Raw genomic sequence first — 14,359 nt, forward strand, 5'->3', positions numbered from 1 at the left:
AGTTCCCCTACTTGAGTTAGAAAACAACAACATAAGAGCAATAATTTGGAAGAAGTAACAGTAGGACTTAAGAAGTTAGGGAATAACTGCAAGAATGGGTCTGTGTGACTTAGAAAAAGTATATGGGATGAAGGCCAAAGGAAAGTGTTGACTGGAAGGGTAGAAGGGCCACTTATAGAAACGAGGAAATGAAGAAGAGAACTGGTTATGTAGAAAATCCCTGACGGGCTTGTGTAACACAAGTTGAGTAGATATAGAACATCCAGAGGGAGATGTCCAGAGGCCAAGGAGAATGTTGCCTTGGAGCTCAGAGGAGCATTACACATTAAGTGGTCAACAGTAGTATTCCCATCTGAGTCCTTTCGAATGGAGTGTAGATCTCCAGGGTTCCATACAGATGACAACTTCCCATACCTTGTTTGGTAGATTTATTATTTTTGTGACTAGTGATTACTATGAAGTACTAGAGGTTTATTTTAATTAATTCCTCATGAATTGCTCTGGAAGACTGATATTCAACAAACATGGTTGTGTTTATCAGGAAGCATGACCATCCCTTTGATCATTGGACTTGTTTACTGTTGTCCTGTAGCCATGTTAATGTGGATGGTGAAAGTAAAACAGCCCACCGTTTAAAATGCAAACCCAGTCAAGTACAGTGGCTCAAGCATGTAATATTAGCTACTTAGGAAGCAGAATTCGAGAGTGGATACCATCTCAACCAATGATATAGCACAGTAGCCCAAACTTGTTTTTCCAGCTTTTGGGGAAAAAGGATGGCTGAATGTGGTGGTGCTTGCCTGTTATCCCTGATGGTAGGAGGAAGCACAAATAGGAAGATCAAATCCCAGGCTTACCCAGACATAAACTGATACCCTGATTTAAAATAACCAGTGCAGAAGGAGGTGTGGCTCAAATGGTAGAGCACTTGCCTAGCTAGTACAAAGCCCAGAGTTCAATCCCTAGTCATCCTCTACCGCCCCCCCCCAAAAAAAAATTTCCCCACTTGTTAAATGTTAAATTTCTCTAATTCCAACCGTGTGTGTGTGTGTGTGTGTGTGTGTGTGTGTGTGTGTGTGTGTGTGTGTGTGTGTGTGTGTAAGTTAAAAAACCATTCTCACTGCCTGGGCAGAACACACCTTTTCCTTTTGAATAATAACTTGCAATTCTGTCTCCTCAGTAGAAAAGAATATAACAAACTGCCATGCTATAACTTGCCCTACATCTCAATCCAAGAAGGTGTCTTAGCATCTTCCTTTAGCTTCTCCCTGCATGTCCCCACCCCTTAGAATTAACTCTTGCCTAGTTGTAATGATGTGAGCACCATCATCTGAAAATAAGCAGAAGAACAGCTTACTAGTGGATTCCCGGAAAGTGATGATGAGAAGATACTGTATGCCCTTTTAAATCTTGCCCTTTCTCCTTTCTTCCCTTCTATATCAAGTTTGGATCGCCATATGCAGACCCACCACGGACACCATAAACCATTCCGCTGCAAACTCTGCTCCTTCAAGTCCTCCTACAATAGCCGGCTGAAAACGCACATACTCAAAGCTCATGCTGGTGAGTTCATATGGGTGGATCACTTGAGTGTGCTCACGAGATTTGAAAAGTCTTTTGTTGCACACATGAGCGTAAGTTATTCTTTGAAGTGGTTGCAGGTTCTGCTTTACTTTTATCTAATAAAGAAAACTAGAAAAATAAAGCTTATTTGAAGCCAAAAGAATCAACTCTTCCATCAGGTAAGAATTAGAGTCATTTTTTTTTTTTGTAGTTGTTGTCAGTTGGTTGGTTGATTGGTTTTTGTTTATTGGTTTGCTTTTTTGTTTTCATTTTTGTTTTTGCAGGTCCTGGGTCTTGAACTTAGGACTTGGGTGCTGCCACTGAGCTTTTGTGATCAAGACTACCACTCTACTGTTTGAGCTGCAGCTCTACTTCTTTTGAGTGATTAGCTGGAGATAAGAGTCTCATGGACTTTCTTGCCTGGGCTGGCTTTGATCTGAGATTCTCAGATCTCAGCCTTTTGAATATCTGGGAGTACAGGCGTGTGCCACCAGTGCCCAGCTTGGTAGTTTTTAACTTTGGAATAACCTAGTCTTGCTAATGGAATTGCATAGAATTTTTTGTTATTGTTGTTTTTGTTTTGTTTTGTTTTTTGTTTTTTGGGGTTTTTTTTGGGTCCGGTTGTGGGGCCTGAACTCTGGGCCTGGGCGCTGTCCCTCAGCTCTACAGCTCAAGGCTAGCACTCTACCACTTGAGCAACAGCGCCACTTCCGGCTTTTTTCATTTTGCTTATGTGGTGCTGGGAATCAAACCCAGGGCCTCAGGCATGCAAGGCAAGCGCTCTACCACTGAGCCATCTTCCCAGCCCCCTGCATAGAATTTTTATGCACACTAAAGATAAATTTACCACATTATGAGATGCCCTTTGATTAGTCATTTCCTTTTGCTTGAGTCAGGATCGACCAGGAGCTGTGCTGGTTTCTGTCACTCCTTACTTACTAGGCCGTGTACCCCCATGTTAGAGATACCCTATTTAGTCCTCATGATATTCTTAAGTCTCCTTCAGGGTCACTTTTTACTGAACCTGTGTAACACTTTATAACACTTTTAATGATGGAAACAACTATCTAGAACCTGGGTCCTTCACTGGGTCCTTCTCAGCGTTGGGCCTTTGAAACTAGCTTATTTTAGGGAAACTACAAAAGTTTGTCTAGGTGTCCCAAGCCTCCCTGGGGATACCAGGTGGGACAGGGAGATTAATTAATGGGCTTGTCTATCTGTTAGTCATATTATGTTTTCAGGAAATGTCTCCTAACATCCACAGAGTAAGGGGCTTAAGAGTTCAACTCACTCTTTTCTGATGTCTGGGTATTGTAAATTATCCAGTGGAGACAATCTTGGTGAGTTTTTCCTACAGGTCTCAGCCTTGTTAAAAGTCCTCTGCCAGCTGGGAGCTGGGGGAATGATTCAGCTCGTGGGAAGGACTTTGAAGTAGCTGCCCATGGGTTCCAGGGCACACACTGAAATGTATGTTCTTGGAGCTGACCGAGTGAACTGGCCTCCCTGTGCTCATTGCTTGTCAAGAAGGAAGCATCCAGAAAGAGAAGGAGAGCTGTGTAATTCTGCTCTTATCACACCTTAGATGCTTAGCCTCTATGAAGAGGCTCTGAGCCACTGAGAGAAGGTTGGCTGAGGAAAGCTAATGCATTTTCTAAAAGTCTCTGAATTTATTTTGCGTGTTCTAAGTGGATTACTTTATTGAGGAGTAAGCAGTAGTGTGGACCAAACAAGTAATCCAGAATTGAATTCTTTCTCAAATTGTGGGACTTTATAGCCATCCATCAAAGTTCCTGCAACTAAATATTTTCTTTCCTAGGACTTCTGACCTCTTTGTACTTTTTTTCTGTGCTGCATAATGTTGAGGAATTTGAGGGTTTTACAAATCTGTAGTCTAAATGTAATAATAATTATTTTCAAAATACGTGTTTATTACAGAAAATTTAAAATAAAAGAAATATATGTCATCCAGAACCTTATTATCTAAAGAGCACTGTTAACATTTGGTGTTTCCTTTTGGCCATTTTGATGTTAATTATTTTGAAGAGTTGTGATTATAGTGTCATCTAAAATATCCTTTGCCTTTCTATGTATTCTCTTATTATTGTCTGTGTTATTACAAATTTTTCAAGAATTTATTTTAATGATAGTTCACCAGGAGGATATGTTCACATTATTTCTTTGTGCTTGAAATTTTGCTTAATACCTTTATCAAAGCATAAATAATGATATTTATGCCCAGTACTGGTAGCTCCCACCTGTAATTCTTGCTTCTCATTAGCCTGAGATCTGAGAATTGTGGTTCGAAGCCAGCCCTGACAAAAGAGTCGATGAGACTCTTATTTCCAGCTAACCACCAAAAAAAGCCAGAAGTGTGTCTGTGGCTCAAGTGGTGGAGTATCAGCCTTGAGTAATAAAGCTCAGGGACAGAGCCCAGGCCCTGAGTTCAAGTCCCTAGACAGGCACCAAATTTTTTTTTAATATACATATATATATATATATATGAATAAAGTTTTCTACGTGTTAAAAGATACTTTTCTAATAGTGACTTTCAGAAGTAGGACAATTAGATTGTAGGCCAAATTGCTTGTTGTTACCAAATGTAAAATTATTTCTGAATTGATTAATCTAGTATATATGCCCACTTCATACCCACTTCACACCCTGTATCCTTAAAGTATGATTAACTCAGAAGTTGATTTTATGGGCTGGGAATGTACCTTAGTGTTGAGGTGCTTGCCTAGCATGCATGAAGCTCTGGGTTTGATTCCCCAGTACCTCATAAACAGAAAAAGCCATAAGTGACATGGTGGCTCAAGTGTTAGCCTTGAGCAAAAGCAGCTCAGGAACAGTGCCCAGGCCATGAGTTCAAGCCCCAGGACTGGCAGAAAAGAAAAAGAAAAGATGATTTTATGACAAAGGTAAATCACTCATTTTAATTTGGTTTTGGTAAGTTATGCTGTATTTCAGCTCAAATATACTTTTTATTGAAGAATATTAGAGATAGGCACAACTGATTCCCTCCTCTTCTATGTTTGCATGTGAAATTCTCTTCTTAAAAAAAAAAAAATGAATCATTAGCTGGATGCCAGTGGCTCACGCCTATAATCCTAGCTACTCAGGAGGCTGAGGTCTGAGGATCGCTGTTGGAATCTAGCCCAGGCAGAAAAGTCCCTGTGAGACTCTTATCTCCAATAAATTTTAAAAACCTGAAGTGGCACTGTGACTCAAGTGGTAGAGTGCTAGCCTTGAGTACAAAGAGGCTCAGGGAGAATGTCCAGGCCATGAGTTCAAGCCCCAGGACTGGCCAAAAAAAAAAAAAAAAAAAAAAATTATTATTTTTTTTGATTCAGAATTTTTTTGGACGGTTTTTATTGTAAAAATGCTGTACAGTGGGGTTACAGTTGCATGAGCAAGGTGATGAGTACATTTCCTATTGAGCATTGTTACCTCCTCCTTTGAGGAAAAAAAAAAGAATTATTTGGAAGTGGTGTTGTGGCTCAAAGTGGTAGAGTGCTAGCCTTGAGCAAAAAAAGCTCACAGACAGTGCCCAGGCCCTGAGTTCAAGCCCCACGAGATATCTCTCTCTATATAGTTATATAGAGAGAGATATATGGATATATAACTATAGAGAGAGGTATATCTAGATATATCTAGATATATCAATATATCTCTCTCTATAGTTATATTTTATACCCGGTTTTGTACTGTTGAAAGGAAAGTAAGAGTCTGGGATGAAGAGGTATGTAGATAGCCTGGAAGTAAAGATTAAGAATTGCAGACTGAAACTTCCAAAGAGGAATTATGTGCTTGGAAAGGCCATTCATAGCTATTAGATTAGGAATTAGGCATATCATTATGTGTTTATGAAACGTGGCAGAATCATCTCTAGTGTGAAAAAAGAGGAAGACTGGGATTCCTTTCTAAGGAAGGTAACAGACAATCAGTGAGAATGGTCTGCAAATCTTACCTCTGTCCATAGAACATGAGATGAACAGGGATCAGGTTGACTTGATTACGAAGTTTCTTCCCCAGGAAGCCCCTGGTTATGGGAATGGGCCAGTGATTGTCCTGTGAGGGTTCCTAGACCACAAAGCTTGAGAACCGCTTTTCTAGATGGCATTAACTGTATTGTTTTCCACTTGTGCTTTCTCCCCTCCTTGTTCTGTCCCTGTCACCATCTCCTTCCAGGTGAACATGCCTACAAGTGTTCTTGGTGCTCATTCTCTACCATGACCATCAGCCAGTTGAAGGAACATTCCCTCAAAGTCCACGGAAAATCCCTGACCCTCCCCCGGCCACGGATTGTCAGTCTCCTCTCCTCACATGCCCACCACTCCTCACAAAAGACTACCCCAGCTGAAGAAGTAGAAGACTCCAATGGTAAGAACAGGCTTCCACGCCAGAATTAATTATTTAGAATTGAGGTGGACCTGAAGGAATTTCCCACAGGGAAATCTTAAATGGAAAGAGGATGGCTTAAGTGAAGGAAGAACTGTGGGGTAACCTAGATATTAGAGCTGGGGGAGGAATTTGAGCTCTGAGCAAGTAAGTAGAGTCCTGGTAGAAACATCTCTGGGTACCATGTTAGCATTGCCTGTGGAGGGAGCATGCTGGGTAGGTATGTCTGTCTGGATTCTTCTATGGTGGGTTTGAGCAAAGCAATATCTGGCAGATTTCTATTTGTGTTTTTTTTTTAACTTTATATCCTGTTTTATTGTGAACGTTGTGTTCTGTGAGCCATTTGGGCTGCTGGATATTAAGTTAACTACACAGAACTCAGAGTAGGAAGAGCATGGATGGATTGAGTGGAAACTGCCTGTCTGGGCAGGTCATATGATATTGTGGTACAGACTTAAAAATAGTACAGTGATTTCTTATAACTGATGGGTGTTGAGAAAGTGTTGTTTGGGAAGTAATCAATTTGCGAACTTCAGAAGAAACATAGGAATGTTTTCCATGGACAACAGGATCAAAGTTTGTTGGGGAGAAAAAGAGAGTAGAGTCTCGGAGCTTCAGGCAATGGCATAGTGAATGAAGGGAAAGTTTATTGTTTACTGTCTTCATCAACCTGGAAAAGAGACCACCTCAGGTCACCCCGAATAGTTCCAGAACCAGATGCTTTGAAGAGAAGTGAGAGAAGGCTGTGGATCTTGGCAGTGTAGAATTTGGAGTTGTTCTTCTTTGTGTCATCCTTCAATCCCTCTTGGCAGTATCTCAGAGCTGTTGGCTTGAATATTCCAGCAAAAGGGCTATTTCCCAAGCTGTCTGCTCTTCCATTCTTGGTAGGAGCTTGGTGGACCAGAAGGAACGTGGCTCTAAGACCTGGATATTTGAATCTTACTTCTCTCAGTGCTAGTTGTCTTTCCCATCGCAGTTGTATTTCCCTATAACTATATGTAACGTTGGGTAGTGATATCCTCTGATGGTTGTCTTGGGAGATTAATGAGCAAAGGTGTACACAGGAAATATCTAGTATGACATTGGGCACATCGAAGGTACTTAATGGATGGTCAATTTATTTTTGTATTCATGTTTGGTTGCAAATGTGGTTTAGGGGATTGTTTATAACAAGTTTGAATTTGGTGGGTTTTTTTGTTTTAAGTATGTGGGTTTATACAAGAGACTTGAACTTTGTGGCCCAACTTGTTGACTTGGTCTAATTTATGTATTATCTAAACAGCAAATAAGGGTTTTTGTTTTGTTTTATTTTTCTTCATGAGGTTTGTGTATAGGAGGGAGTGGAAAGGTAACTCCTGAGGCAAAAAAAAAAGAAAGTCTTTCTTGAGTTCGATTTTGCAAACTATTAAACATTGTGTTAAATACTCTAACCCCTTACTGGTATCCTGCCTCAAAGGACTTCTGTTTCATAGAGAAAACTGTGCTTATGATCTCCTTAACTGTTGAGTAATAGTTTGAAATGCAGCAGGAAGTCTGTGGTGTTTGCTTTTCTTCCAGAAAAACTTGAAGAATCTCAGACGTAGGGTTTGGTGAAAATATATGTGAGCCAGTAGAGAAAATGCTCCTTTTCTACCTTGAGATGCTATTCATTGGGAGAAAAAAATAGTACATTGCAACCAGAGGGCAAGATCCCAGCCTAAATTGAAGGGTTCCCTAAGGATTTTGTGCTTGTTTATTTGTGTGCATGCACCAGTACTTGGGCTTGAACCCTGGACCTTATGCTCTTGCTTGGCTTTTTTGCTCAAGGCTCTGGCCTTTTGATGGTTAATTGGATATAGGAGTCTCCTGGACTTCTTGGTCTAGGCTGGCTTTGAACCATGATCCTTAAAACTCCTGAGGATGATAGGGCTAAGCTACCAGCTCCTGGCTAAGACCTAATAAATATTAATTAATTGTTTTCTGCTGACTGGAAGCTATACCTGTAGAGCCTGTTAAATGAAATGGATCCATCCAGTCACCATTCCTAGGAAGTAGTTTTCCTAGAGCATTTTTTCTTGTGTCCTTTTGCCTTTCTCCTTGTCACAGGACAACAGAATTTAATAGACTTCCTACTACCTGGATCATCTTCCTCAGTATAGGCTAAGAAAAGTTGAGTACCATCACTTGGCCCTCCAACAGCTTAACCTTTTTAGGGAGTAGTTTTCAACTCTTAGAAGCTGGACTAGGGAGAAGGTGAGTGCTGCAGAAACATGACACTTGATATTGACTAACCCTGTCTAACACAGACAGCCTTTTGACTCAGCCACTGGCAGATCGTATCCTATATGTAAAAGTGTAATTTTATTTTCCTTCTTGGTGGGAAAGAATGTTATGAGAGCGCTGGGTGGCAACCATCTAGTGAGGTCTCCACAGAAGTCATTGAACCCGAGCTGCTTGTAATGCACGTAATAACCCATATCAAAGGAGCAGCCATGATTAGTTTTAACTTGATGACAAAAAGTTGATTAGAAGGTGGCCTGAACAGAAAGGAGGCATGGAATAGGCTGTTCTCATGAGGGAGTAATTATGTGGAAAGAATAATTAATAGTTTATTTGTTCAGTAAGTATTTCCTTGAAGTCTAACTCTAGGTTTTGCATCATTTTGAACAGCCAGGAATAACCAAGGGGCCCACAGTAGGAAGACTCCCATTCAGGGAGCTGGATGGTGGATTCCTAGAAACAGCTCAGTCTGGAGGATGGAAAAACAGCTGTGGGGCTAGACAGTAGCCTGTAAATCATGCTCTGAATGGTGTTTGAAACACACATGTGAAATCCAATTGCACATTTTAATAGGGAGAAGCTGTTGGGGCTATTGGCTCTCAGTTAAGGTTTCCCACAATGCAGATGCCAGGACACTGTGAACACACGACCCAAAAATGTGTTGCAGGCCTGGGGGGAGTTGAGATCCATAAACCCAGGGAAATCAACAGTGTGTCCTTGGCTTGCTGAATCCCTAGTGAGAGATGTGAATAAAATGAGTCAGCATGCTCACTGCTCTTTGCAATGGTCAAATGCTTGCAGGCTTGAGAAGAAGCCAGCCCTCTCTGGCAGAAGGAAGCAGCCCAGATGGGAGGTTCTTCTTAAGCTGTTCTCCGCCCAATGCAGAGGGAAGCACTGTAAGGAAGGCTAGTGGAGAAAGCAGAAATAGGAGGCGCAGGGCAGATTCTCACCCCAGCAGCCTGGCCATACACCTGTTCTGGGCTTCAGCAGAGCTTCTGGGCTCAGAGGTGTCAGTCTTGACAGATTTCGCCAGCACATGGGGTCCTCTGTATATTCTTCATGATGGGCTGATGGAAAGAAAAGCAACAGTTGTATGGTGTTGGTTTTGTGTACTGGGTAAATGACACGTAATTGCTATTCAAAACAATGCGTTGAAAGGGCACAATCAGTTGTCAACAAAGGGAAGTGGAAGCGCTCTGTTCATCTGTTTGTGTTTACAGCGTTCCTTCTCATGCCATAGAAGATACAGGACTGGCTTTGATCAGGTTGTGTATGTGTCTTTGTACAGGAAACTAACACATACGCGCACAACAGTAAATTAACACAAGAAACTAGGACAGCATAGTCTAGCTATGAGATTTGTTCAGGTCTGAGAAGGTACACAAAGCATGTGCAACGGATAGGTAATCTAAAATTCAGTCATGCTTTATAAGAAGGCAAACGAATGGTGACATTCCATCTTTTTCCTCCCTTGTATTTCCCCTGATGAGAGAAAAAATTACTTTATCTTCAGTTATGTCACCAGGAATTATCTGCTTTAAGAAATAGCTATTTTGATACATTAAAGCAAAGGCAAAAAGTAGATACTAAGATTGGGCGCAAACTGAATGTGATGAATGTTTTATAGCAACATAGGTCATGCATACATGCCCTAATTTGTAACAGACAAACCATAAGGAACTCTTATTTATGTACCCATCTCACTGCAATCTGGGTATCTATAGACTCTACCCAACAGAGAAGTCATTGCTGTTATGAAATGATAACCACAAAATGTTTCGAGATGCTTTATGGTTTTCTGTTAAAACGTGTCACTTGCCTTTTCTATCCCAAACTCTAGAATATTTGATCAACAGTTTTTTTTTTTTTTAAATTAAGGCACTTCTTTTTCTTTAAATCTTAATTACCTTTAAGTAGTTGTATAAAGGGGTTTCATTCAACATGTTCACAGATGAGTACAATGCATGTTGATCTTCCATCCTTTGCCTCTCCCTCTAAATGGGCCCTGAACATCCGCAAATCAAAGTGTTCTACATTACACTCACAGATGACCATGTACTTGCTCTTTTTCCCACTGCAGAGTGGTGTAACAACTGATATGCTCCCATCTGTTTTCTTGCTACTTTCAAGTTCTAGCTTCTTCAGCTTGTTTCTCTAGTTCTGCTGGGAGTTTAGAAGGATTTCCTCCCTGTCTGCTTCTTTCTCTACAAATTTACAACTTTTACTCCCTTCTAAGATTGGTTTTTACTGTGTTTATCCTCACTCAGGTGACTCTATCACTCTTAAGGCTCTATTTGTATTTGTAACTAGATTGTTGGTTCTGCCCTTAGTTTTCCAGTAGGGACAGTTAAGTAGGTACTTAGTAAATACTGTGCTCTTTTGACTAAAGCACCCTAACTTTCAACTCAGTTCACTGCTCCCAGTCCACTCTACAGAACCAAATTATCCAAGATATATATTCATTTCACTTTCATTTAAGGGACAAGATTCTAGGCTAGTGGAATAGCTCAAGTGGTACTGAGTCTACATAGCTGTGTGAGGCCCTGAGTTCAAACCCTGGTACTAAAGAGCGGGGGAAAAAAAGACAAAAATCTGAAGAGAAAACTTTAGGAGCTGTTCTCAGTGAAACTTTCTGATGCAATTATTTTGTCAAGATGAAAGATCCTTCTTCACATAGAGTATTTTAAATGTTGTCATTTTTCTCTATGTGAAAAGCTGTCTATGGTGGTGGAAAAGATAGAGACATGAGCCTTTGCATCCCACAGAAAGAGGCTGGAGGGTGATGGAGCTGGAGAAAAGGACATTGCTAGGATGGTCAACAGGTAGCCACACCCCTTCTTAGAGCCAGTGCCCTGGACTGGACAACTTGTTCTCCATGACCTTGAACATACCAGTGTTTGGGAGAAGCCTAGTTCAAATTCCGAAAAGCTATCATCTGAAACAGACCAATAAAACTCATCTGTGGATAGAACTTTGTAATCTCCTAGAAGACTTTTTTTCTCACCTGGCTCTTAAAGTACAACAGTATCTTAGCCAGAATAGACTTACCCAAAGAGAAAAACAATATATTGTTTAGATTAGGCTCATTTTTATAGGTTAACTTCTCCAAACAAGAATTAGCAACCTTGAGCCCAGCACTGGTGGCTCATGCCTGTAATCCTAGCTACTCAGGAGGCTGAGATTTGAGGATCGTGATTCAAAGCCAGCCTGGGCAGGAAAGTCTGTGAGACTATCTCCAATAAGCCACTTGGAAAACTGGAAGTGGTGCTGTGGCTCAAGTAGTAGAATGTTAGCCTTGAGCTGAAGAGTTAAGGGACAGCGCCCAGGCCCAGAGTTCAAGCCCCATGAGCAACACACACACACACACATACACACACACACACACACACACACACACACACACACACACACACACACACACACACACACACACACACAATGGGAGCACCCATGAAATTAACCCAGTCATTCATATATGCCATTCTGAATCTTTATGTTTAAGATATGGAATATGCCTGGGTGTCACTTAAGAATGTAACGACCTAAATATATTCTTTGTATCACACATGAAATGTAAGGCAGTAAAGCTTTAAAAAACATTAGAGCATGCATTACATTTAAGCTTAAAAGAAAAACCTCTAAGAATTGTGTTGAGTGTAGCTTCAAACTATCAACTCATTTAACCTTGACTTCAGCAATACTTGACACTTAAAAATTAAGATCTGAGATGCCTGCTTTTCGAAGAGAAGCTTTTCAGATCTCTAAATAGGTCAGACATAAAATTCAACCTTTAAGAGGATCCAATTAGTTGCTAGGGCATCAGACCTTCTACGCAGGTTCCAATTGCAATCAGATTTCTCTTGGGGTGAAAGAAAAAAGAGGTAGTTTCTTTAAAAAATGACAATAATGAAATGGAGAGTCTCATGAATAATTGTGAAATACAAAGATGTACATCGTTTATTACACATGGGATATAAGGCATAATTTTAACAGCTTGACTATAATTTTTAATAGGTTCAGCTGATCTCAAAATTATCTGACCCAGACATTCCTAACCTTCCCTTTTTGACATCAGAATTTCTATATTAAAATGTGAGCTAGACTGTATTTTAATGCTTAATTTAAAAAATAACATTTCTACAGCGAAGTCTTAGAGGTCTTCAACTACAGGGCCACAAAGCAGCCAGTTTTAAACACCGAAAAAATCCTAAGGGCATAACTTTTAGAGCTGGCCTCATTGGCAAATAGGAACTCTCCAAAATATCATTACCTTGAACTTGAAGACCCTTCCCATGTAACCCATCTACCTAAGATGTGTGACTTTTTGAATCAGCCAGTGTTATGTGCCAAAGATGGAAAGAAGGAGAAGGAGAAGGAGAAGGGGAGGAGGAAAGGGAAGGAGAAGAGGAAAAGGAAGAGGAAGAGGAAGAGGAGGAGGAAGAGAGCATTTTAAGTCCTGGGTACTTAGTCAACTAATCTGCCTCTCTCTTCCAATGCCAACAAAAACATTTGGTCATCCGAAATGCAAGCATTTGCTTCATACTCTATACCTGGCATTTGAATCTCTTGGTGGACTGCTTGGATATCACCATATATCCTCCAGCCCCTCACTTGTGGTGGTACTTTACAGAATAGGGCACTGCTTTTTTATTTATTTATTATTTATTTATTTATAATTTTCTTTTGTAAAGGTGATGTGCACAGGGGTTACAGTTTATATAAGTAAGGCAATGAGTGCATTTCTTTTCAAACAGTGCTACCCCCTCCCTCATTTTCTCCCACTTCCTCCTCCCCGCACCCTTTCCGCACACATTGTAAAGTTCACTTCCAATATAGTGTCTAGTGAGTGTCCCTGTTGCATTGGTTCACCCTTTGTCCCACTGTTTGTGTGATTCCCTTTCCCTTCCCCAGATCAGATAAACTTACATACAAGACAAAGAATATAGAAATCAGAGACAGTTGCCATGGGGAATAAACCATTGGAGAAAAAAAGAAAGAACTGCAAACAGTACACTTAAAAAAAGAAGAAAAAAAAAGAAAAACAAGACAGCCACGAAACAAACCCTCTTGTTTTCATAACATAGAGATCATTTTGATTAGCATCATTTTATATGGTCAAATGTACATAGCTATTGGGCTATTGTGAGCCTCTACAAAGACTATCCTAGGTGTATACTCATTATTACAAATGTTTCTTTGGGTCTGGCTTACTTGACTTAATTTGCTTTTTCCCAGGTTCCATTTCCTTATGAATGGGTCGATGTCATTCATTCTAATGGAAGCATAGAATACCAATATGTATCATACCACATTTTCTTGATCAATTCATCTACAGAGGGGCATCTGGGTCGATTCTTATTCATCAGGAAATCCATGGAATTATTAGTGCGATCACTTTAAATAACCCATCTCCATTCCTTTTTTGGGGGGCAGGATCTTTCATCTTTACATTGCCCACCTTGAATCTTTATGTCCTTGGAGCTGAAGCTAGATGTCTTAGTTTGATTTTATTTGAGTCAAAAATCTCTTAAGTTCTTCTGAGACTTCTTATGACTCAAAATTTTCTTCTTTCAAATATTTTTCCTCTTTCTTTGAAGTTGAAGGAAAGGTATTAGGATTGAGAGGAATGATTTGAGGAGGCCATGATTTGGAGGTAAAAGTCTTAGGCTGTCCTTGCTGTGGTACAGGTATGTCCTAAGAAAGGTGGTAAAAGTCTTAGGCTGTCCTTGCTGTGGTACAGGTATGTCCTGAGAAAGGTGGTAAAAGTCTTGGGCTGTCCTTGCTGTGGTACAGGTATGTCCTGAGAAAGGTGGGTACATGGAAGAGAATTTTTATTTTAGTACAGAGATGAGAATAAGATGACAGAAATAACTTTGAAAAAAATTACTGTTCTTTAAAAGAAATGATAAGTTTTGATATTGTGGTCCAGGAAAGCATGGCTAAAGGATGTGCACATTTTCTTAACTCTCTCAGCATCCTGCCTCATACTCAATAGAACAGTCACTCTGGTGGTGATTACATAAAAATGGCCAAGTTGACATGAAAGGCGAGTTCAGGGAGGAGGATGGGTTTACTTTTTGCTCTTGCTGCTGATAGCCAGGAAGGGATATGTCCCTGCCATAGGCTCTCTAATCCTTTA

At 40.4% G+C, this 14,359-nt stretch overlaps 1 protein-coding gene across 2 annotated transcripts in view; it reads left to right on the forward strand.

The window, feature by feature from the left end:
- The window catches only part of Znf462 (zinc finger protein 462), a 145,240-nt gene that overhangs the window by 72,157 nt on the left and 58,724 nt on the right, over window positions 1–14,359 (forward strand). For both annotated transcript variants that reach the window (XM_042697387.1, XM_042697392.1), the window contains 2 exons: window positions 1,445–1,563; window positions 5,752–5,943. In XM_042697387.1, the coding sequence (XP_042553321.1) occupies window positions 1,445–1,563; window positions 5,752–5,943 (311 nt within the window). The remainder of the gene's footprint in view (window positions 1–1,444; window positions 1,564–5,751; window positions 5,944–14,359) is intronic.

The sequence above is a fragment of the Dipodomys spectabilis genome, unplaced genomic scaffold (assembly GCF_019054845.1).
Source record: "Dipodomys spectabilis isolate Male_0828 unplaced genomic scaffold, ASM1905484v1 ptg000006l, whole genome shotgun sequence".
Lineage (NCBI taxonomy): Eukaryota > Metazoa > Chordata > Mammalia > Rodentia > Heteromyidae > Dipodomys > Dipodomys spectabilis.